This window comes from Ictidomys tridecemlineatus, chromosome 2, assembly GCF_052094955.1.
Source record: "Ictidomys tridecemlineatus isolate mIctTri1 chromosome 2, mIctTri1.hap1, whole genome shotgun sequence".
In the NCBI taxonomy this organism is placed as follows: Eukaryota; Metazoa; Chordata; class Mammalia; order Rodentia; family Sciuridae; genus Ictidomys; species Ictidomys tridecemlineatus.
The window spans coordinates 68,290,247-68,315,966 of NC_135478.1; the positions used below are offsets into that span (position 1 = coordinate 68,290,247).

General features: G+C 36.2%; 1 protein-coding gene across 2 annotated transcripts; it reads left to right on the forward strand.

The window, feature by feature from the left end:
* On the forward strand, positions 1–25,720 carry LOC144375129 (cytochrome P450 3A9-like). 2 transcript variants are annotated; one of them, XM_078038691.1, is made up of 14 exons: positions 11–164; positions 334–435; positions 2,756–2,849; positions 6,095–6,147; positions 7,730–7,829; positions 11,705–11,818; positions 12,264–12,352; positions 13,715–13,863; positions 18,690–18,817; positions 19,947–20,013; positions 22,355–22,515; positions 22,740–22,966; positions 25,031–25,193; positions 25,523–25,720. In XM_078038691.1, the coding sequence occupies exons 4-14, from the start codon at positions 6,140–6,142 to the stop codon at positions 25,610–25,612; spliced, it is 1,296 nt and encodes a 431-aa protein (XP_077894817.1). In that variant the 5' UTR covers positions 11–164; positions 334–435; positions 2,756–2,849; positions 6,095–6,139; the 3' UTR covers positions 25,613–25,720. The 2 variants fall into 2 exon arrangements, with proteins under 2 accessions (XP_077894816.1, XP_077894817.1); XM_078038690.1 differs by lacking the exon at positions 334–435 and having other exon boundaries at positions 1–164.

Here is a 25,720-nt window from a genome sequence, read left to right on the forward strand (position 1 = left end):
TCACTGAATTACAGCTTGACACATTTTGGCAAAAAAAGCCCACATAGCAGAAAAAAACAATTCAGAAGACAGAACTGCTGAATAAAAGTAGTGATGGACCTAATTCCCAATTCTTCCATAGAGACCTGGGTCCTCCTGGCTATCTGTCTGGTGCTCCTATATCTGTAAGTAGCTGTCCAGCCTCCCCTCCTCTGTAACCCTGGAGGTGGGGACCTAATCATGTTCCTCTTTTCTTTGTCTATTTGAAAAATCATAAGAGATGATGGAATTGAAATTTCTATAAATCCTTAAAAATTTCCTATTGAGCATGCCTGGCCCCATCTCCTTTCCTAGCACATAAATTGGCCTCACTGAATTACAACTTGACACATTTTGGCAAAGAAAGCCCACATAGTAGAAAAAAAATTCAGAAGACAGAACTGCTGAAGAAAAATGGTGAGTTTCTTTGGATAGAGCAATTGGTGTTGAGATTTGTTTTGGGGGGTTATCTAATTGGCTCTGTGTTTGCACCTAGAGGAATAAACCAGAATTCAGCATATACAGATAATTAATAAATATTATCACATGCAGTGGGAACCTCAGTCCCTTTGAAGCTTAGGGAATTCTGGGGATACCCAGTTTACTTGGATTTGGTCTCTTTATCTTCTTGGATTTCTGCCTATTGCAGAAGACATGCAAGAGGACTATCCCCTGTGCATGTGGTGACTCCTGCCCCCTCTTGCCCCCAGCACCATCTATACAACACATCAATTTCCCCACAGACTCCCTGGAAGGTTGACTGCACAATTCCCTCTTTTTCTCCTGACACTTCCTTCCATTGTAAAACTCAATTATTTCACCCTGAAATTCACAGAACTGTTTCCTTCTAAATGATAAGTGTCTAGAGCAGAGAATACCTGACAGAAATTTTAAGAAGTTTTATTCTTTCCTTTTGTATTATTTTTCCTCTCTCTGAGATATTAGCCTCATAAAGAGACTTATTTCCCCTCAATATGAAATCTTCTAGCAGCCTGAACAACATCAAAAAGCCAATTTGGCTTTACTTTTTTCCTTTACACTCCAACATAAACGCATGAATGAATATCATTTAGTAGGGAAATTGCTTTTACTAATGGGATCCTGACATCATGAAACAGAGGGAAAGAGGTTATTTTGATTGTAGGTAGGAGAGACTCCACACAGGTCACATCTGACATTTGTCTCAATTTCACTCTTAAAAATAAGGAATCAAAAATAGCATGAAAAATAAAAATATAGACCTGGCTTTTATTCTCTGAAAGAAAAGGTACTAAGTCAGGGGTATTGTGGCAACATAATCCTCTCTCTGTAGAACTTTTCTAGTGAATCAATGTAGTTTAATTTTACTGTATGTAATGACAGGATTTGTACAGAGTATGTGAAAACTATACTGTCTTAAACATTCTCCTACAAAGAAGAAGCAAGTTCTTATTTAACTGTCTGGAACACATTATGGGTTCTTATTTTATATTGCATATTGTCTTCTCTGTCACCATGACTGTAACTGAAATTTGGAAGGTCACCTTCCATGTAGCTAAAAGGAATTGCTGGGCATGTTGAGCTATTTAAACATGCCAGACTTTTCTCTTCTGTGCTACTACGGGACAATCTTTGCAAAACTGGTTGTTTCATGATTGAAGTAGCTGCCAGGAATCTCTCGTTCACCATTTTTCCTTTCATCTATTATCAATTCTGATGGGGTGAAGATTTTAGGATCCAGAACCCTCAGGCACGGGGCTGTGAACATGACACATCTGTGTTGCAGGTTGGCCAGCCCAAGGAAGCACCAGCCTTTGTGGGTTTTAATACAAGGAAAGTTGATGCATAGAGGCAATAAACAAAACTATTTTGTTATTGATTGCCTTGGTAACATGAAAACATGCCTGCCTCTGTGCTGCCATCTGAGCATCAGCAGTTGGAAGATCGCACTCAATGAGAGGAGGAATGGCCTAAAGATGATTCCTCAGTCATTTATTTCTCACAGAACCATAAGAGTCTAAGGAAACTCAGCCTTCCTTCTTGCTCAAGTCACTTAGATTGTCTGAAAATGGACTTGGGTGACACTCAACATGGCTCACATTGGTATGACACAAATGGAAGTCCCAGTTTTCTTAATGTCACATTTGTCATTCAACAGAAATAAGAATACTATGACTGCTTCCAAATATCCATGTGAAGTCAAATTTAAAGAAGGGCTGAATGCTGAACCAGAGACATGGCATAGAAAGAAGGAAAAGTATGAAAGGTTTATTTCCAAATTGCAAGAAACAATGTTACCATAGGTTCTCAATGGACACTCTGTGCTTGAATGGATTTGGTTACCCAAAATCTCATAATGAAAGTCATGTCAAAGCATTGGCCCTTTTTTTGCTAGGAATCTCTACATTAAGGAAAAGTTACCATACCAAATACACATAGCAACTGCGATGCCCTTGCAGAATGCCAGCCTGAACTTCTCAGGCACATTCAAGCCTGGGAATGTTTATTAAGAACAAACCCAATTATTGGGGCCATGAAGACTCAAGTTCTTTTACCTAATCATTGTGTCTCTTGTGGCAGGAAGTTATCTCTAAGTGGTGTTGGAAAACAGAATGTGTCAGTTGGAGTTTTTGTTGTTATGTATCACCTACATGTTACCTATCTCACTGCCTGGTCCAGTTTCTGAGTCAAAGACTGGTCAGGCCCTTATCTATAGAATGACAATGAGGATGACCTGGCTTTCTATTTCACTTTATAGATATGGAACCTATTCTCATGGGCTATTTAGGAAGCTGGGAATACCTGGGCCAACACCTCTGCCTTTATTTGGAACTCTTCTGTACTACCGCAAGGTGAGTGTGCTTGAGCTCCCTCTATTTTTTCACCTGAGTACAAATGCCAGTTTAGTGTCATCAGTAAAAATGTCCATCTTCAGGAGAAATTTAGTAGTTTTTATCCTTTGAGAAACCATGTTCAGGTTCTTCCTGGAGCATGGCCAGGTTTTCCCTGGAGCTCTGATGTCAACTCTTCAAGAGCCTCAGTGGAACAGCTCGGATCTCTGATACATCTGCATTTGATCTTCATGATGTTGTTCAGACTTTGAATTCGTCATAAAAAAGATGTTTAACTTGCTGGGTGCACATTTCCAGGACGATTATATTGTGCTTAGTATTTGAGCAAAAAGTCTGTGAAAGCGAGCATGGTAAACACCTTCAAACACTCCTATTCTTCGCAAGATCTCATGAGTCCCTTTGTAAATAAAAAATCGTCATGAGTGTCTTTGAAACTACAGTTTCTGAAGTACCCCAAGCATTCATAAGTCAATATTTTGCACATACTTAATTTTTGAATGTGCAAATACCCTGTGGTTATTTCCATGGCTTCACCCAAGTTTTACTTCCTGTGACATATTTGGAGGATTTACCAGATGAAACAACAGCATTCTGCATTTCTTCTTATCATTCAAAGATAGCACCCTAGCAGTGAGTCTTAGCAACGAATAAGTATGAATGGGATAAGGTAGCCCTTGTCTATGGATTTCACATAATTAAACACAAGATGTGTATTGGTTTTTAACAAAGGCAGTATCACATATAAAATGAGCAGTAATCACATGATTTAAAAAAATTAAAATTTAAGTTAACTGAATGGAATGTAACATGTTCCACAAGAAATGTGAATTTTCATCAAGCCTTTGTCATTAACCCATTTAGATATCTGACTCAGGGCCTGACTACTGACAGAAGTTCATGAGGTCAAAACCAGAGGCCAGAAAAAATAGGCTACACTCTGCTCAGATTATCTCTTCCTGACACTGAGGCTTATTTATCATACTCTAATTCTATAATTCTGAGCAGAATTATAGATCCCCCTGAGAATTATAGACCCCCTGACCCCCTGAGAATTCCATTCTGCTATTCCTGCTGAAAAGGCATTATTTCCTATTCATGCTTTCCAGATCAACAGTATACTAGACAGGCTGTAAGATCCACATAATTGGGGGTCTCCCTGTGCATCATAAAAACATCATCCCTGAAACATAGCAATAGGAAGATTTCTTTTTAAGTGTTAGAAGAAAAAACTTAGAGCAAGTACTGTTACCGCTGTTGACCGGTGACGAGTCCTTGCTTCCCCAATGTTGAAGAATAACACCAAAGAAGCACACCGAGGCAAGGTCAGAGTAGAAATTAGAAGTTTATTAAAGGACAGCAGAAAAGACTTCTCTCGGAGGAAGAAGGGAACCCAAGAGGTGGAATCTGTGGAAGTGCGGTTGTTTCCCCTTTTTATAGTTTTGGTGATGGAATGTAGGTTGGAAGGCCCGAGGGATGGGACACAGGTAAGCCTAATTATCACCTTTTGGGATGGGATTATAACTTCTAAGGGATGGGCTATTTCTAAATCTGTTGGGGGCTATTCATTAATACTTCTTCCAGGTGGACTTCGGCCTAGGGCCTTTTTGGGGACTTCATTAACATTCCATGAGTTGTCCTTGTTTTTCCCTGAGTAATTCCCAGCATGGCCTCCATCTTAGATTTCACTGGATATTAGAGCCAATTTACCTAACTACACTAACTACCTAACTTTAAATCTTGCTTCAGTACTTAATTTGTTGACTCCCATGGGTAGGAGTGGAATCTCTCCATCTTTTCCACTTTGAGCTGGAAAAGTGGAAGGTGACTCCATTTTGACAATCCTTACTTATTCTTTCTCACTCCACAACATGCATGAGAATCACTGTTATGATTGTGGTATCCCTCAGAAGCTCCTGTGTGAGGCAATGTAAGAAAGTTCAAAAATAAAGTGATTAAATTTTGAAAGCCTTAATCTACTCTGCACTATTTCCTCAGAAAGAATTAACTGGGAGCAACTATAAGCAGGTAGTGGGTTGCTGGAAGAGGTGGGTAACTGGGGGCCTGGCTTCAGGGCATATATTTTGTCCCTGGTTAGTAGAGTTTCTGTCTGCTTCCTGATGCCACGTCCTGAGCTGCTTTATTCCTTCACACTCTTCTGCCATGTTATCCTGCCTCACCACAGACCACAGCAACAGAGGAAGTGATGTATGAACTGAGACCTCTGAAAATGTGAGCCCAGTAAATCTTAGTTTTCCACATAATTCTTGTCAGGGTCACAGTAGTGAAATAGCCAGCTAAACTACTCACATCAACATGGTCAACTGAGAGGTGACTGATGCTTGAACTTCCTCATTTCCCCAGTATTCTAGGGAGATTCATGAGAGAAATGAAAAAAGATCTGAGGAAAAATGAGTGAAGTGGCCTTGAGAATGTCCCTGGGAAACTCACTCACTTTCTCTCAGCTTTGATTTTTTCACATCCAGGTGGAGGGAATGATTCAAAGTTGGCAGGATTTCAAAACAGTCCATGCACATGAGAAAATAATACAGAAAACTAGACTTGCTTCATATTCATACTCAAGGACAACTAGTGAAACTGTGGCACACACCTGTAGTCCCAACCACTCTGGAGGCTGAGGCAGGAAAATCACAAATTCAAGGTCATTATAGGAAACATGGCAATACCTTGTCTAAAAAAAAAAAAGAGAGAGAATAATTTATTCAATATGTACAATACTTCAAGAAAATTCAAGATGGACTCTAAATTCCCTTTTCTAATATGCCGCAGTCTGGCTGGGCACAAATTAACCAAGCTTCCACAAAGCCTTGTAGGTTCAAACAGCAACTATTTATTCCCGAACTCTCACCGGCACTCTACACACACTTCCCAGGAACACACTCCCTCCACAGGGCTCCACGCAGCCAACTCTCTCTGAACCCCAAGAGAACTCAACGGGAACTCCAAAGTAGCGAGTGCCAGAGGCAGCGGGATCCACCCTAATTCCAGAGCCACCCTAATCACAGAGCAGGGTCATCTTTTAACCATTCCCTCTAGCAAAATGCCAGGCATCATTCCTACTAAACTGTGGCTCTCAACACTAATATCCCATTTATTTTCTCTTCTTTGCCAGTGATGGACCATATTCCAGTCTGATTTCAAGGGATTCTAATTATTGGTTCCTGAATTAGAAGCAGGGTTCAATATTTTCAAAATAACAATATAAATTCTCTTGTTTCTCCACCCAGGGTTTTTGGCAGTATGATGTCCAATGTCATGAAAAGTATGGGAAAATGTGGGGGTGAGTATTTTGGAAACTTCTTTTGGGTAGACTTGTTGGATGAGGCACTCCAGGGCAAGAGAACAATGCCAGCCCAGAGCTATTACTGGGAACTAATTACATAAAGCTTTTAGAGGCTCCTCCTCCTGCCAAGAGTCCCATATTTCACCAGATGTCAAGGTTCATGGCCAAGAATGTCATATTTTTGACTTTTCTCAGTCTCTGATGACCCAAAAATTCTTGGCCTCACCTTCTCTCCAGTGCCCAGCCTCTACCCTCTTTTCCAATTTTTCATTAGAAGCCTTTAATACCACATAGGAGGCATTAAGTCAGACCTTCCTAAAATGTTCATCATGCATGGCTTAATCTCCTTTCAAGATTGCTACATTGAACAAAAGTGACCTTTATATAAATTTTGGGGTTATTATGTACTTTTCAAAAAAAGGCTGAGAGAGAGGTTAACAGATTGGAAAATGATTTGACCTCTGCTTTCTTTTATTTTAACTTTCTCTGCAAGTGTGAAGTCTTGGGGATTTCATTTGTTTTTCCCTGACAATTAGGAGTTTTCACTAGAAGTATACACAGGGATTTCTCTGCCTACCTCATTCTACTGACTTTGAAGAATGGATGGCCAGTACATTTTAAACCATTGTGTTTCCATGGGCTTATGTACTTCATAATCTGCTAGGGTGAAATCAGCTAATTTCAGTAGCCATTTTCTTAATAATGCTTGATGAAAGCAGCTCCAGAGGTATTATTGTACTTCTTGTGTTCTATAAGCAAGTGGAAGAAGGCTTTGCCTCTTCCTCCCTCTTTATCTTCTCTCATCAAGTCCTCAAAACAGCAGAGCTGGCCACATCATCCTACCTAACTGGCATGGCTCATAAAGGCCATGTTGTTGATTGGAAAGAGCACACAGAACTGAGTCCCCACTGATACAACTCCAGCCATCTCTTGTATCTTAAGCACTTGTAAGAACTTAATAATTTACTTGTCTATTTTTCTCTAATTTAATATACTTTCAAATCAGAAGAAACAATTAAAGCATAAAAAGAGAACCTTCAGAAGTGGATAAAATCTTTGCCTCCTGCATTTCATTTATGGTGTTAATATTCACACTATACAAACAACCCAATAAGCTAAACACCAAAAAATCAAATAACCCAATCAATAAATGGGCAAAATAACTGAGCAGACCCTTCTCAAAAGAATAAATACAAGTGATTAATGAATATATGAAAAACGTTTCACATATCTAGCAATTAGAGAAGTGCTGAATAAAACTGCACTGATTGTGAAATATTTTTAAATACAAAAATTATTGGAGAATGAGGTAGAAAATATGTACACACCATTTAGACATCTCCAACCAGGCTCTTCTTATAAAGAATTTTTTTCATCTTTAAATATCTCTTCCCTGCTTCATTTTATATGGTCAGAATCTTGTTGTGTGTCATCACCTAACTTGAACTTGTATCTAGTGTCACTGTGCATTCTACAGTCAGGCATATGGATTATGGAATATCAGTTTGGATTCCTGGGTGTTACTCTAACTGAAGAATATGGCTTAGTAGGTTTAATGAGCTCTTCTTTCCCAACACAGATTGTATGATGGTCAACAGCCTGTGTTGGTTATTACGGATCCAGAGATGATCAAAACAGTGCTGGTGAAAGAATGTTATTCTGTTTTTACAAATCGGCCGGTAAGTATTCATTTTTTTAAATTTCTTTTTTCTTTTTTTAATTGATTTTTTAAAAATAAATGACAGCAGAATGCATTACAATTCTTATCACACATATATAACACAATTTTTCATATCTATGGTTGTATATAAAGTATGTTGACACCAATTCATGTCTTCACACATGTACTTTGGATAATGATGTGTATCATACTCCATCATTTTTGCTAACCCCCGCCCCTTCCCTTTCCCTCCAACCCCTCTCATCTATCTAGAGTTCATCCATTCCTTGCATTCAACCCCTCCCTAACCCACTATGAATCAGCTTTCTTATATCAGAGAAAACATTCGGCATTTTTTTTTTCTGGGATTGGCTAACTTCACTTAGTATTATATTCTCCAATGCCCTCCATTTACCTACAAACGGCATGATTGCATTCTATTTTAATGTGGAGTAAAATTTCATTGGGTATATATTCCCCACTCCCTTTTTATCCATTCATCCACTGAAGAGCATCTAGATTGGTTCCATAGTTTTGCTATTGTGAGTTGTGCTGCTATAAAACACTGATGTGGCTGTGTCCCTGTAGTATGCTGATTTTAAGTCCTTTGGCTATAGACCAAGGGGAGGGATAGATGGGTCAAATAATGGTTCCATTTCAAGATTTCCAAGGAATCTCCATATTGGCTGCATCAATTTGCAATCCCACCAACAATGTATGAGTATGCCGTATTCTCCCCATGCTCACCAAAATTTATTGTTGTTTATTTTCATAATAATTGCCATTCTGACTGGAGTGACATGATAGTGGTTTTGATTTGCATTTCTATGATTGCTAGAGCTGATGAATAGTTTTTCATATACTTGTTCATTGAGTGTATATTATTTTCTGTGAAGTGTATGTTTAGGTCATTTTAAAAAATACAAATATTTATTGATTAAATTTGTGTCTTGGAGTAATCACACCTTCACAGAAATTAGCTCCAAAACTGTTCAGGGAAGTTTCATATAACTTTTCTTATGTTTTTCCCAATTGAAATGCTTTGAATAGCATATTACTTATCTCTGAATGTAGTCTATTCCTCTTACTAGAGTAACCAGAAATTGACACTGATACAATCCACAGAACTTATTTAGATTTTACCAGTTTTATGTGCCCGTGTACATGTGTGCCTATGTACATTTGGGCAAAATTTCTGCTGTGGATAAATCCATATAATCATCAGCTTTCTTGGGATATAGTGATCCCCAAGGCTCCCTCTTGCTAGTCTTTTCAAGTCCTGATGGGTCACTTGTCTTTTCCTCTTAACAGGGTCTCCATAAGAGCAAGTATTGTCTTTTATGGGGGACGCTAATACATGAAAAGCTTTGCCTCTAACTTCTGTGTTGTTCTTGTTTCTCTCCTAAAAGTTATAGACTTTACAATTTACATAAAAACCTATGATCTATGTCATGCTCATGGTAAAACACGGTGAGGGTTCATTTGTTGTTGTTGTCTTGTTGTTGGCCTGTGGCTCTCCAGTTGTTTCAGTACCATCTTTAGAAAGACTGTCCTCCCTCTGATCATTCTGTTTTCACCATTGTCAAGCATCCATTTGAGCTGAGAGGGTATGTCTATTTCTCACTCTGTTTTATTTTAGTTGTGCCTGTGTTCTTCTCTCCATTGTGTTTTTTCTTGCAATGAGTCTCATTAACATTTTAAGTACCTACCTTGGGGGATGGTGACTATGTTAATAAAGCAAAGGAAAAAATATATTATCATTTTGGGGCCAGGGTTGTGTGGCTCAGTGGTAGAGTGCTTGCCTAACAAGAGTAAAGTGCTGGGTTCAGTCCCCTCCACCAAATAAAAATAAATAAATAAATAAAATAAAGATATTGTGTTCATCTACAAATATATACATATATAAACCAAAAAGTTACCATCTTAACTTTTCTATGCATGCATTTGCCCCTTAGTTCAAAAACATGTGACACCTCATCTGGGGGAGTCCCTAGTATTATTATCAGAACAGGGCAGACTAGTGGCCTCTCTCAGTGGGTTTTATTGTAATTAAATGGTCTTTGCCTCTGGATTATTTGTTTTTCTGATGACTTCATAACCTCAGAATGCTGAGCTGACTTCTAAAACTCCTGTCTCCTGGTTTGTTAAGTTAGCATTAGAGACTATCATACTGTTTAACTCCTAATTTTCTTTTATGTTTGTTAACCTGCTAAGACTGACTCAGTTTGTCTATTTCACTCCCACTTTATTTATTTATTTATTTAGTTAGTTAGTTAGTTAGTTATTCTTTGAGAGAGAGAAATTGAGATTTTTTAAATATTTAATTTTTTTTTAGTTTTCGGCAGACACAACATCTTTGTTTGTATGTGGTGCTGAGGATTGAACCTTGGCCGCACGCATTCCAGGCGAGTGCGCTACCGCTTGAGCCACATCTCCAGCTCTCCCACTTTATTTATGTTGGTCCTTTAATTTTTCATAAAAATTCAGAATAAGCTTGTCTGCAAAAACCCACTTGGTGAGATTTTGATAAGAATTCAATCAAATCTATTGATTGATTTGGATAAAATCTGTATCTTTTCTGGGTTGAATCTTTTAATTCATGTTATGCTTCTCCATTTCTTGAGATTTTCTTTAATATCTTTGATCAACATTTTATAGTTTCCAGCATAGCATTCCTGTACTTGCATTTATTTCTGTTCCTAATGTTTTTCATTTTCTTTGGAGTGACAGTGAATAGTATTGTGTTTTTAATGTTTCTTTTTCACATTTCCCTTGTTTTTATATAGAAATGTAACTTGTTTTTGCATGTTAATACTGTATCTTACAACCTTGGTGAACCTATTTATTAGTTCTAGAAGTTTTAAAATATTCTTTGAGATTTTCCACATTGATAATTTTGTCCCCTGAAGACATGGTCACTTCAGGTTCTTTCATTTCCAATTTACATGCCTTTTTAAAAACATTGCCCATTGCTCCAGTAAGGATTTACAGTATGGTAATATTGGATAAGAATGATAAAAGTAGAAAACTTTAAATTGTTACTGATCTTAGGAGAGTATATTCACCATTTCACCAGTAAATGTTATGTTAGCTGAAGGTCTTTGTTGTTGGTGTTGGGTTTTTTAGTATATAGAGTCTCTTTCAGATTGAAGAAGTTTTTTTTTTCTTCCTAGTGTTTTGAGCTTTCATCATGAATGAGCACTGGATGTATACCTTTATAAACAAAACACAGTATTGGAAGCTGAATGACAGTTTCGAGCAGGTTGGATTGACAGGCCAGTCTAAAGCTGGGAAACATAGTTATCTTTCCTTTTCTTTCTGTCCCTCCATGTGTGTGTAGTGGGGGATGATTCAAAAAAAAGTGCTTCCATATAATTGCATTATTTTTGAAGAATTGAGAAGAAGTTCCTAATCTTTTAAATTATTAGCTACTATATTTAAGTGGCTATATCCTGGCATCCCTTGCAAGATATTCATGCTGTACATATATGGAAAAGTATAACTGGTCTGGGCAACCTAGTTTTCCAAGGTTATCTCAATGACTGTCATCAATCAGTTTTTTCCTGTGCTGCCTGTATAGGATACCCTAGGTCATAATGCTCTCTGTCCCCTGGGAGAACAGTTTACCTACCATGAGGGGCCTTTGTATTTACACAGCAGCTGTAATATAAATACTGAACATGAATCTGGTGGCTGGGTACCCCCTCTACCCTCACAAGAGAAGAGGAATTTGGGATAAAAGTTTATGGAGCATCTAGCACAGTGCCTGCCCCCTAGTAGACACTCAGTAAAAAACTGATTAAAAAAACTGATGCCTGTTTAACAAGTTCTCTACAATGTGGAGACTTCCAAAACATACCTCATACAAAATGTCTTTTTCTTTGTGAACTTCAGGTAGTTTTGCCGTTGGGATTTTTGCAAAAAGCGCTCTTTGCAGCAAGGGATGAAGAGTGGAAGAGACTTCGAGTCTTGCTGTCGCCAGTGTTCTCCAGTGGGAAACTCAAGGAGGTAATAAACTAAGAGGACTTTAGTTAGAAACTTAAATAAGGATTTGGGGATGGGACATACGTGAGAACATCATAGTTTTCCAAAGAATATTCCACTAAGTTTGAAATTCCTAATTAAAAAAAAACTAAAAGTAAATATCAGAAAGATTAATAGAATAGAAGGAAGGGAACCGAGGCAAGGAAGAGAGGACAGAAAGAGGAATTATTGGGACTGAGTTAGGTCAAATTATTTTTCCATGCTTTTATAATTATTTCAAAAGGAAACATTGTTATGTATAAATAAAAAGAACTAATTAAAAATTTTAAATCATCTTTTGTCTTTATGTCCTAGAAGAGATATTGTTTGATTCATTATTAATATCTCATACTTTATAATCCTGGGAAAATCAGAGCCTCGGGGACTCGATTCTCCTCTAACTGTGGGTGGAGTTGTGTTTTGTGCTTAGATGCTCCCCATCATTAACAAATATGGAGATGCATTGGTGAAGTACCTGAGCCAGGAAGTGAAGAAAGGGGAGCCTGTCACTGTGAAAGAGTAAGTAGCAGGCAGCTCTGCGGTTCTGAGCTCTTTTAAGACCTTCCAGCAGCCTGCCAGGGAACTGAAATTACCACTGTTGAGCTACTCCCTTGACCAGACAAAAGTAAGTGTGTGGTGTCACAACCACAATGGGACACCCAAGGAGGAGAGGCTCCTAGGATGAGGCAGGGTGCTGGGACATCTGTGTACAAAAACAGAATTAGTTTATTTGCTTTATCGTCAATGTGGATATTATGTAAGTCAAAATACATGTTTTACAATGAAGAACATGATCACTAAGAAGTTGAGGGTAGAGTCTAGGGAATGTTGGATTGGGGGAAGTCTCTGGTACCTATTAAGCAGGGATATAATATATAACACAGGGCTAGGGTTGTAGCTCAGTGGCAGAACACTTGCCTAGCGTGTGTAAGGCACTGAGTTTGATCCTCAGCACCACATAAAAATAAACTGATACAATAAAGGCATGCTATCCTCTACAACTAAAAAAGTTATTTAAAAAATTTTAAAAAAAAAGATACAATGCAAAGATATGGAACAAAAAATCTCTTTATGGTTGCACTGAGAATATCAGCAAAGTACAAAATATGAAATATTCTCACCACTTCTTCCTCCAGTCTCAACAGAGGTAAGGTCCTGAAAGGATATGGATTACAACTACCATAGCATTTGTTGTATAAAATGGGTTATTTTGACCCATGAACAACCACTGATACTGTCTTGGGAAATCTGAGAGAATATGTTCCCCAAGTTGTGAGCTCATCCCAGTACATTTCGAGAAAAATTTCAATGGTTTAACTGAGGATATTCTTTCTCATTTCCTTTTTCAAGATTCTGCCCTCGGGGCCACTTTGGGTCCTGGAGTGCAGGACCTCTCAGGAGCTGTAGTAGTGGGTGCAGAGAAGGGGGGACAATGTTTCTGCCTCTCAGAACAGGGTGTTGCTTTTATGTGATGTGCTAGAGAGGAATCAGCTCTGGGCACAGACTGTGCTGAGGCAGGACCTAGGTCAAGGTCACCTATCTTGGATCCCCTACCAGGAGTCAATTATAACACCTTGGTCTTGCTGAAGCTCCATACTTAATCATCTTTTATCATCTGCGCTCCACTCACTGAGGTAATTTATCTGATTATGGGTGTCTGTCTCTCTGCCTCTGAACTCCTTGAGCTCACTACATTAGTGTCCCTAACTCCCCTGGCACAGGGGCAGCTGCCTCATGGCATTTGATAGGAGCATGGACTAGTAATTTGATCAACAGATATTTCTGACAGTGTGTGAATGTGCTCATATCACTTCTTCCAGCATGTGTAGTAGGAGAGTAAAGCAGTGCAGATTAAAATTTTACATTTCTTTCTCTACTCAGAATTTTGGCGAGCTACAACATGGACGTGATCGTTAGCACATGTTTTGGAGTTAATGTCAATTCCCTCAACAATCCACAAGATCCATTTGTGAAAAAAGCCAAGAAGGCCCTTCGTTTAGATGTCTTCCATCCAGTTTTTCTTATAATTAGTATGTATATCACCGTTGCTTTTTTTCTTTTAAAACAAAAACTTCATTAAGATATTATTTACATACTATATGATTCCTTAAAATGTAAAGTTCAATAATTTTTAGCATGATAAATGATATGTGCAGCCCTCACCATTGTCAAAACTCAGAAAACTCATTATCTTTTAACTGTCAGCTTTCAAAATTATTTACCCTAAACAAACACTACTATATTTTCTATTTCTTTAGCTTCGCATATGATGTAGACATTATAAAAATGGTGACATGAAATATGTGGTCTTTTGTGATGCAAAGTGATATCATTTAGCATTTTGTTTCCAAGTGAAATATATATCAGTACTTCATGTTTATGGCCAAATAATATTTCATTGTATAGATATACTACAAATTAGTTATCCTTTCATCAGTTGGTAGACATTTATGTTATTTCGACTTTTTGGCTATTATGAATGGTGCCATTATGAACATTAGTGTGAAACTTGTTTGTGAACTCTACTTTTCAATTTCATCTGAGTGTATACTCAGGAGTGAAATTGCTGCCTTACAAAGTACTTCTGTCAGTGTTTTCCATGATAGCTGTACCATTTAATATTCTTACCAAAAGTGTATGAGGGTTCCAATTACTTCACTTATTTTCTAACTCTTCCTATTTCTATCTCTTATTTTAGACATTGTAGTGGATGTGAGATGGCAACTTATGTGGTTTTGATTTGCATTTTCCTTTTGGTTACTGATAACAAGCAATGTTAATCACTTTTTTATTTGTTCTTTTTAGATATGCATGATATATTTATAAAAACTTAAAGTATACCTTATTCTAATTAGGATGCCAGGCTTGTGGAGGTACATGATGTGGAGATTCACTATGAGGTGTTCATCTATGTACATAGAAAAGATAATTCAGATTCATTATTTTGAAGAATGTCTACCCATATCTTTTGCCCACAATTACCTGAAGTATTTGTCTTTTTGTTTTGAGGCTTAAGAATTTTACTGGTGTGAGTCTGTACCATGTACAAGCAGAGAAAGGAAATCTTGTGCTCCATTTGTGTAGAATGTGTCAAAATGCATTCTACTGTCATGTATAACTAATTGGCACAAATTAAAAATAAAAGGAAAAATAATTCTAAATAATTTAATTGAAAAAATACTTCTTCATGTATTGCTTACACAGTTTCTTATCAGATTATGATTTGTAACAAGTTTTTCCTATTCTATAGATATCTTTTTACTTTCTTGATAGTGTCCATTGAAGCACAAAGTTTTTAGTTTTTTGAAGTTTATTCCTATCATGGGAGGTATTTCATATTCCAACCATTAAAATGAATGAGCTGGATTTCAAAATCTTCAAATGTATTAATCTCAAAGCTGTAGTGTTCACAAAAGAAAAGCAATTGACAGTAGATGCATGCAATTTGATGCCATTTATATAAATGTTAGAAACTCAACAGGTCTTGGAAACTTAACATTTAAATGATATATGATTTATGTTATTTGCTTTTATTTTTTGTGCTTCAAGTATCAAATATAATAATTGATTGAAACCATATGGACTTACATACTTTTTATTGTTTACTACTAAAAATTGTAGTTTAACTCTGATATTAAGGTTGCCCAACCATTTTAATTTAAGTTTTACATTCAGGGCCAGGTGAGGACAACATGTTATTCTTTTGAATGTGGCTATGTAGTTGTTCCAGCACCATTTTTTGAAGAGTGTCTGCCACATTCAATGGCCAGGGCACCTTTCTCAAAATTCCATGGGCCATAGACATGTGGGTTAATTTCTGGACTCTAAATCCTGTTCCTTTCATCTATATGTTTACCCGTCTTCTAGGACCACATTTTATTTTTGCTTTGGAGTAGGTTTTGAAATCAAGAAATGTGAGTCCTACAACTTTAATCTCATTTTTCAACATCATTTTAGCTATTCTGTGTCCCTTTGAATTCTATGTGAATTTTAAATCAACTTGCCAATTCCTCAAAGAAGCCAGCTAAGATTCTGTTACAAAGTTTATTAGGATCTGCAAATCAATTTCAATACTATTGCCATTTGGACAATATTAAGTTTTCTCATCCACAAACCTGAGATGTTTTTCCTAGTCATGTAGATCCTCTTTCTTTTATTTCAACAATATTTTGTAGTTATTATTGTGCTTGTCTTGCACCTTTGTTAAATTGATTCCTATGTATTTTATTCTTTTTAATGTCATTGGATATAGAATTATTTTTAATTTTTTAGTTTTTCTTTTGGATTGCTTATCACAGTGTTGAGAAATGCAGTTTATTTTTGTGTACTGATCTTGTATCGTGAAATGCTGGTGAACTTGTTATTACTTACAGTTCTCCAAGAGAAGTGGTGAAAGAGAAATGCTTGTCATGTTCTTGATTTAGGGTGAAACTATTAAATTGTTAAGCTACAAGTTTTCATAGATATCCTTTATCAGGTTTACAAAATTTCATTCTAGTCCTAATTTGCTGAGGGTTCATTACAAAAGAATGATTTTGAGGATTATTTTTCTGGGGGTAAGGTTGGTTTTGATTTTTATCAAATGTTTTTTCTGCATCAATTGAAACAATCCTCTGTGTTGATTTTTTATTTCATGGATTTGGTGTATTACACAACTATATCCTGTGTTGTCTTTGCTTGGTGTGAGTATTAGGGTAATATTGGCCTTTTAGATTATATTCAGAAATGCTGTTTTAATTTTGGAAGTGTTTGTGAATAATTGGTATTAGTTCTTTATTTTGTAGAATCTACTATTAAAACAATCCAGATCTGGGCATGTATTTGTAAATAAATTTCTATTACTAATGCAATAATATTACATTTTACAAGTTTATTCAGGCTGTATATTTACTTCTCAATCAATTTCTGTAATTTGAGTCTTTTAGGATTTTCTGCACAAATATATGTGAACAATCAAATTGTTACAATTCTTTCATAATTTTTCTCCAATGTTCGTAATAAATTCTCCTTTCATTTCTCTTGCTATTCTTTTCTTTTTTAATATTTATTTTATTTTTTCATTAACATGTATGAGTTATGCAAATAAATGGGGTTCCATGTGATGTCTCAATACATATACACAGCATACACAAATGAAATGGAGCCTTTCTTTATCCACATTCTGCCATAGTTCTTTCCAACCTTTAATAATCACTATTATACATTCAGGTCAAATATTTACATTCCACATATGAAAAAGAACATGTTGTACTTGTACTGATGTGTCTAGTTTAGTTTGTAAGCTGAACGTCCTCTAATTCCATCCACCTTTAGCTACAAAATACAGGATTTTATTCTTCTTTATGGATAAATGTTCCATTGGGCATATATGTATGTGTGGGTATATATGTATGTATGTGTTTTTTTATTATAATATATATTATAAATACATAAATACCTAGATTTAATGCATATCTCAGGTATTCAAAATAATATAGAAATAAATCTGGATTTACAGATATTCCAATCATTTAGATTAAAAATAGATTAATATAAAATATGTTTTATATATCTATAGAGTATTACATTTATAAATGATATATATTTTTATAATATAACAAATTTTAAAAACTTAATGACTAAACCCCCAAGTAATGCAGTTTAAAAATAGAAAAATGCTCCAAATAGTTATTTCTCAAAAAAAAAAATACAAATGACTTAAAAATACATGAAAAAACTATTCAATATCACTTGGTGTCAAGGAAATGCAAATCAAAATTACAATAAGACATCATCTCACCCTGGTTAGAATGACCATTATCAACAAAAGAAAGAATGAATGAAAAAATAACAAATGCTGGTTAGATGTAGAGAAAAAGTTCTCTTACATATTGTAGGTAGAAATGTACACCTTCTGAAAAAGAGTGTGAAGGACCTCAAAATAAATAAAAGTAAATATACCTTCTGATCTAGATGCACACTTCTAGTACATATTGAGAGGAAATATCATCATATGAAACTATTATCCCTTTGTATTTCTTGGTCAATCTGGCTAATGGTTAGGTGATTTTTATGATATTTTCAAAGGGGTAAGGTGATTTATAGACACCTTTTGTTTTTCTCAATTATAATTCTTTTCTATTTCATTTGTTTCAACTTGGGTTTTTATGATTTTTTTTCTTATGCTTGCCTTTTGTTAAATTTTCCCTTTTCACCATTTTATGATTTAACTTAGACTATTGACTTGAGAACTATCTTTTATAAAAACTATACATCTGTAGCTATATGTTTATGAGCGCTACTTTTGCTACTTCTCCTAAGTGTGACATAACATGTCTTCACCTTAATTCACCTAGAAACAACTTTTAGTTGCCTTTGGATACCATCTTTCATGCTTGTCAGTTGTATCTGGAAGTTTTATTGTTAATTTGCAATTTTTGTCTGAGTTTCCTGATTTTCCATCTGTTATTTATTTCTGGTTTCATTTCTTGACAGCTGAGGAACATAGGCCAAATTGTACCTATCCTGCCTACTTTTCCTTGAATGCATAATTAAACATAGCATAGACTATGAACTGGTTTACCCAGAAACCCTATTCCAATACACAAAAGGGTAAGGGGCAAGGAAATGTAATCTTCTTCCTTTTCTCAGTCCTGTGGCATTGATGGGGCCACTGATCCCCTGCTATGGTGGCTGCAACCTTATGTATGAAGTGCCCTTGCTCAGCCATGAACCAGACACCAGGTACAGGCCACAGAGGCAATGGCTTCTGGAGAGAAAACTGATGATTTTTCTCTTCTGTATTTTTTAGAAAATGATCAATGCTCCTGGGATGTTGCCTTTTCATCAAGGTTTCTCTTTATTTTTTTCTTTCTAGTGATATTTCCATTCCTTAGACCAGTGTTTCAAGCATTAAGTGTCTACAGGTTTTCAAATAGTGTTATGGATTTTTTTAAAAATGCTGTAATGAGGATGAAACAAAAACGCCTAGAAAATAAAGAAAAGGTAAAACCTGGTGGTGGTGACATGACAATGTTCGCTTTCTGATCATTTATTTGCTATGTACATCTGAATTGTGCATATACAAATGTACATGTAATTTTGTAAATTGTGCTGGGGATTGAATCCAAGGCCTCATATATGCTAGGCAAATACTGAATCACTGGGCTTCATTCCCCAGTCCCTCTCTGTGCATTTTTTAAAGTTGATGGAATACTTTAAGATTGGCACTGGAGAATTTTTACATTTTGGTTAGAATAAAAATCAAATTTAAAATGATTGATAATGAGAAAGATTGACAATGTTTGATACAATAATAGACATGATGTTATGTCTTGAAAGAAATATCATTCAAATAAAAACCTTATCATTTCCCTTTCATTCAGTAAACTGTCAAAATAAAAATCCTATTTCAAAATGATTTTACTGTTAAAAAGTATTCCCCAAATCTTAGACTAGTGAACAATCATTACAATTCCAAGCTCTTTACATCTTAGTTGGCACATTCTTCAAAGGAAGGTCCTATTGGGCACCTGGTGAAGTATGTGTGTGTAGAATCTGAGTCTTTTCCCGTCCACAATCAGGCTGTGCTCTTCATGACCATCAACGTGATATGCTAACCAGCTTTGCTTTCTGCTTTGCCTGGAGATCAGCACAAAAATGTCTCCAGGTCAGGGAGGCAGGACAGCCATCCCCAAGTGTGACTGAAGATTGAATCATGTACCTAATGGATGGAGAATTTGATGATACACAAACAAATGCTACTAATCATCTTTGAAACTACCAAGTGTATTCAGTGTGGCCATTGAATAAGAATGAAGGCAAACTAAAAGAATTTAAGTCCAGGACCACATTCTGGGCAAGCCGGTGTGACAGGAAAAGAAAACAAACCCAGAATTAGGGAGAGCAAAGACCACAGATATTGGACACCATAGCTGGATTTCTCTCAGGAAAATATCCTGTTTTCCATGATTTATACATGCATGTTTTGTTCACTTGTGGTTTGTGCAACCCTAGCCAGACTTCTGGACTTAAAAGAGCCATATTCTAAGAAGGGAGGTGAAATGCTACATTCCAGATTTACTTCCTACTTTATGACTGATTTTGTCATTTCCATTTCCATTTCTGCTTCCAGCACCGCATTGATTTTCTCCAGTTAATGATTGATTCCCAGAATTCCCAAGACAAGGAGCCCTACCAAGGTAACCAAGAATGTTTCATGGTGAATTGCAGGGAAATTCAAATAAGCAAGTTATCCTGAAAATATACATGTTTTCTAGAGAAAATAGATTTCCACCAAACTGCAGGAAGATACACATTTGGACATTGCAAATGGTGCCCACAAGTACTGTCTAGAATCATACAGGTGTAACAAGGCTCAAAAATTGAAGGGAAACTAGGAGAAAGCATTTCAGTCATGAAGTAGTCTGTTTTCTTATTACCATCAACATCAGAACAAATGCTGATTCGCAGTCTCATTCATATGCACTGAATCAGAAACTCTGCCTGGATATTTGCATTTGCACATCCGATCAGGAGGTTCACTGTCCCAGTAGTGGTGAGGGTCAATGGCAATACTGGGTGAAAATGTGTTCACTAGCTTAATCTGATATTGAGATTAACTTTTTCCCATGTAATTCATAAGAATGTTGTAAGGGAAACCTCTTAAACTGCGTAAACATCCTATTCCTCAGCATACTTTCACCAACTAGTTTTATCATACATTGATGATTTTTGATATAAAGCATTTGAATTATGATGTTTACAAACTGCTGTCTTTATCATTCTATCACCTACCGTACATTTATGAGTTGGTATTAGATTGTAAGAGAGTTCCATTTTTATTTATGTCAGTATGATGTTATATACTTTGAATTTATTCTCTTGCTATCATTTTTTATTTTGATGGTCAAATTCTCTTGGGCTTAAGTCTTTTAACGACTTCTCCCTTCTCCTTCTGTTCCTCAACCCTCCCCTTTTCCTCATCTTATATTTTGATTGTTAAAATTGACTATATTTTATAGCAGTTTTAGTTTCATAACAAAACTGAGAAGAAGGCGTAGAGATTGCCCTTATCCATTTTTTTTTCTCTAAATTCATATGTTTCCCCCATTACAAACATCCCTCACCAAAATGATATATTTGCCATAATCAATGAACCATCACAGATAAGTCACCTTACCCCTAAGTTCATAGGTTAACATAAGAGTTCTGGACACATTAACATAAGGGTTCTGGCACTGGACACGTGGATATGGAGCTTTTGGCATGTAGGTAATGTTACTGAAGAAGTGTACTTTCTATTGTTATTTAGATTTAATTCATTAAAATTTAAATTTAGATGGACACATATGGTTAGTGGCTACCAGATTGTACTGAACAGTTGTAACTTAAGTTTACAATCCAATTTCATCTCAGAATCATTGGGTTTATACCAGTAGTGGGGAAAACTCAATTTGAGTTTTTCCACAATAGCATCATAGAAACCTTCTGTAAGCTTGAATTCCATGTAGATGTTTCTCACACTTATTTTGCATTTTTTTTTGTTATGAATTACATGGTTGGAAAGTATACCATGTTTCTTTCAGGTATTCGAGTATCAACAAATTATAATCATTTCTCTAATCAATGAGATGAATACTTGAATGTGACTTTTCAGGAGAAAAGTCAAGAGAAACAACACCTTTTATCACAAAGGCCATTTGATGATTATGAAGTTCAGCAAATAGAGGGGATGTGTACTAGGAAAGATGACATTCAGCCCAAGATTGATAAGCAATGTTAATTCCACTCACTTAACCTCATCGTCCTATGGCTTCTGCCTAATACCCTGTATCAACACATTCTTTCTTGTGTGATTTTAATACCACTCATTAGACTCTGGTTAATCACTACTCTTCAGAGATTTTTTTTCTCTGTATAGATTCTGCACACCCTGAGATCATCCAATTTTAAGACTGGTGCCCTAGGTCTTCTATTACCTGATGATTCTTAGGCTAATTTGTGAACAGAGTTGACCACATCTCATGAAATTTCAGATTTAAATTTGGTAGCTCTAGAGCAAAGCTTGAAACTCTGTGTTTCTAATAAGCTCCTTAAAGCTGTCCATGCTGCTGGTCCATGGACCACAGTTTGTGTAGAAAAATTTCTCTGTGGCTTAGTATATTTCTGTCAATCATGGCCTTTATTTTTCCTGCAAAGATACCAGTATTGGAAATGCTTTCAAGGTTCTTCAACCTACATTCTAGTTAGAGTAAGTTTATTTTTTTCCCAGGGGAAGAGTGCTACCCACTATTTATAGCTAAACAACTTTCATGATATGCAAGGCACAGTTGAAAAATACTGTTTGTTTGACATCCATACTGTCCCTTGAAATCACCCAGTTGTGTTCGTGGTGGGGTGGTGGCAGAATGAGAAATATTATGAATTGCTCTTCCAGTTTTTCCTCATTGGATTTTGGATCATCATTCTGATTTATCTTCATGTAAACTGTAAAGTGTGCATGAACCTGCTTAGACCAAATTGTCTTTTCTCTCCTTTTAGGTCTATCTGATCTGGAGATTGCAGCCCAATCTATTATCTTTATCTTGGCTGGCTATGATACCACTAGCACCACTCTTTCATTTATTATGTATCTACTGGCCACCCACCCTGATGTCCAGAAGAAGCTTCAGCAGGAGATTGATGAGACTTTTCCCAATAAGGTGAGTGAATGGCACCTGGAGGGGAGAAGAAAGTTAAAATCTCTGGGCATCTCAGTTTGCCATTGGGCAGTTCTAAAATCATGATGGTTATTAAATGCTTTGTAAATGCTATGGTATTTTACCAATATGAGTTATTTGAGGAGCTCTGAAAACATCAGTGTACTGTGTCAACAGAGTTTTAAGTCATTTCCAAATCTTAATTTACAAAAATTTCTTTCTTCCAGGCACCTGTTACATACGATGTACTATTTGAGATGAAGTATCTGGACATGGTGGTGAATGAAACTCTCAGATTATATCCAATTATTGAGAGAACTTTGAGAGTCTGTAAAAAAGATGTTGAACTCAATGGGGTGCACATTCCCAAAGGAACTAACGTGGCTATACCAATATATAGTCTTCATCAAAACCCCATGTACTGGCCAGAACCTGAAAAGTTCTACCCTGAAAGGTACAGGGCTCCTGAAAAAAAATCCACCCTTAAGAGGCTGTTTCACACATGTTCTGAGGACTTTTAGTGCAGATGGCATACATGTGATTTTAAAATTTTCTTGTTTTAAGAACATTTTAAGAAGTCTTTTACAAAGTGGTAATTGTTTTAGAAAACAAACATTAGAAAAAATAAATGACTATAGCCATTTAAGGCCCTAGAACATCAAGATAAGCCCTATCTATTATTAATGTGATTAATTCAGTATGGATATTTTTATATAAATGTGTAGTTTTAAAGGACTGAAATGCTATCACATTTCATTTGATGTTAAACTGTTTTTTATTTTATTTAACAGTAATCTATAAACCTTTCTGCCACTTGACCAGTCTCTTATTTTAGGTGCTTATCTTTTTTAATTGTTTTAGGATTTTTGTCCTGTTCACTATAGCTCCTTGAATTTTCTACCAGCTTTAGGAAGCCCTTCTATCTTCCACTTGATTAAACATTGCTTTCTGGTTCCTCCAGCACAATTGTTAAATACAAGTTAAGGCCTGAGAACCACCCCCCACCCAGATAGTTTAAGCAGCCTCACTGAAGATAAAGAGAGCTCAGATCCTCAGAGTTTTGTCTCTGGAGTGTTCTGGGCCAGCTTCTCATACTCTCCACATTTGATGACTTTTTCAAAGCCAAGTAACCTGCCCCCAAGACACCTGAGATATTCATCCTTAAATATGTCTTGACCTTGGTCTTCTGAAAATTTTGATCCTTGACCTTGGTCTTCTGAAAATTTTGATCCAACCTCACAGTTTGCACTCTGGAAAGAGTTACTGTTTTCCTGTTGTTGTACTGAGGAGCAAAATAAAGAAAGTTTTCAGGGTAGTGTCTGGGGGGTCCAGTGGCATGGGATCAAGACTTCTCTTGGCCCCTAATGTTACATTTCTTGTTTAGAGTGACCTTGTCTTGTTGGTTATGAGTTCCTCAATGCCAGTTTCGTCCAATTTCAGCACTTCCAACTTTTGAACTTCACAGATACAAAATCAGAGATTACACATCTCTTTGATTCACTGAGGCATGATAAGATACTACATGCTTAAGGTGAATCAGGGACTAGACCAGGATGAGGAAAATTACAAAGATGTGTGGTATGGAGGACTCTTGACATACACACAAGCATAATCTACAGACAGCAGTTTGGAAAACACTTTCAATGCTTCCGCATCTGCTCATCATCTGTTCAAACAATTATCAACCAACCTCATCAGACCCTCCACACACCACACACCCTCCAAGAGATTCCATGTTACTTTGAATCACAATCACCTCTAAATTTGCCAAAATGTTCTCAAATATATAAGAATACATTTAAAAACAATCACAATGTCATTATCACTTTCTCCAAATCAACACTTTATCCTTAAAGTAATAAAAAAACTATGGCTCAATTTGAATACAAACTGGGTTCAACATTCCAGATATTATTTCTAAACATATGAGACAGACTCAGAAGACAATGATAATATTCTAGGGGGAGAGAGGCAGAAACAGAAGGAGAAGGAGAAAATAGATGAATGAGGAGGAGGTAGAGGAAGAGAGGAATTGGGAAAAAGAAGGGAGAGAGGAAGGAAGGGAGACAATAAGATCCAGAAAAAAAGGAGTATAGAGAAAAGAGGTAATCATGGTGGGAGAATTTTCTCTTCCTTCATCAATAAAAATATGAAATGCAGGAGTGGAAGTTATGGTAGGAACACACTTTTCTTCATTTATATGCTCATTTTCTAATTTTTTTCAGAGTGTGTATGGATCACAATCCTGAATCTAATTTTAGTACTTAAAGACATATTTTCTTTTAAATAGCATTCATCACATCTTAACAAGACAGAGAGCTCCTCTAGTGTAAGGAGAATGAAAAAGTTCTGTAGGTTTCAATTCTTATAAGCAAAGTCACAGAAGGATTTCAGTGACCATTCCACAAAAGAATCCTGTGTTTTGCTTCTTATGAATGTTTAGGAGACAACCCCAATTATGTAGGTTTCATAGATTTATGTCTCAATAACTTGGTTTCATCTACTATTGTGAAATTAGGTTCAGTAAGAAGAACAAGGAGAACATCAATCCTTACATATACATGCCCTTTGGAAATGGACCCAGAAACTGCATTGGCATGAGGTTTGCTCTCATGAGCATGAAACTTGCTCTCATCAGATTACTGCAGAACTTCTTCTTCCATCCTTGCAAGGAAACACAGGTCAGGACACTTTATGAAAAAGTAAGGTCTTGTGGGTAGTTACATTTAGTTGAGGAACCTATTTAAAGAAAAGTATCTGCTCACTCAAAGACTCTCTTTTGAGACACTTGTGCAATGTTAGGCTTCTTCAGTTTTAGAGCTCTATATCTGTGGCTTTATAAAAAACAAGAGATTAAAGATCAGGTAGCTAAGGAATCCCAGACACAAGAGGCTAAAGTATTTTTTTACTTGTTTGTATAGCTTTATTGTCTGAAATGTACTTTTTCCGATTCTTTCTGTTGTTCGAGTTTCATTTACTACATCTAAATATACTTGCTTAATGTTTGCAGATTCCTCTGAAATTAAGCAAGAAATCATTTCTTCAACCAGAAAAACCCATTGTTCTAAAGGTTGTGTCAAGAGATGAGCCTGGAAAGTAGAGTCTAAATCTCCCTGAAAATCTCTGCTCTGTTCTTCAAAGAAGATGATTCTCAGAAGAAAAGACATATTGATTTTCTCTATAAATAAAAATTGGTCTTGAAAATAGA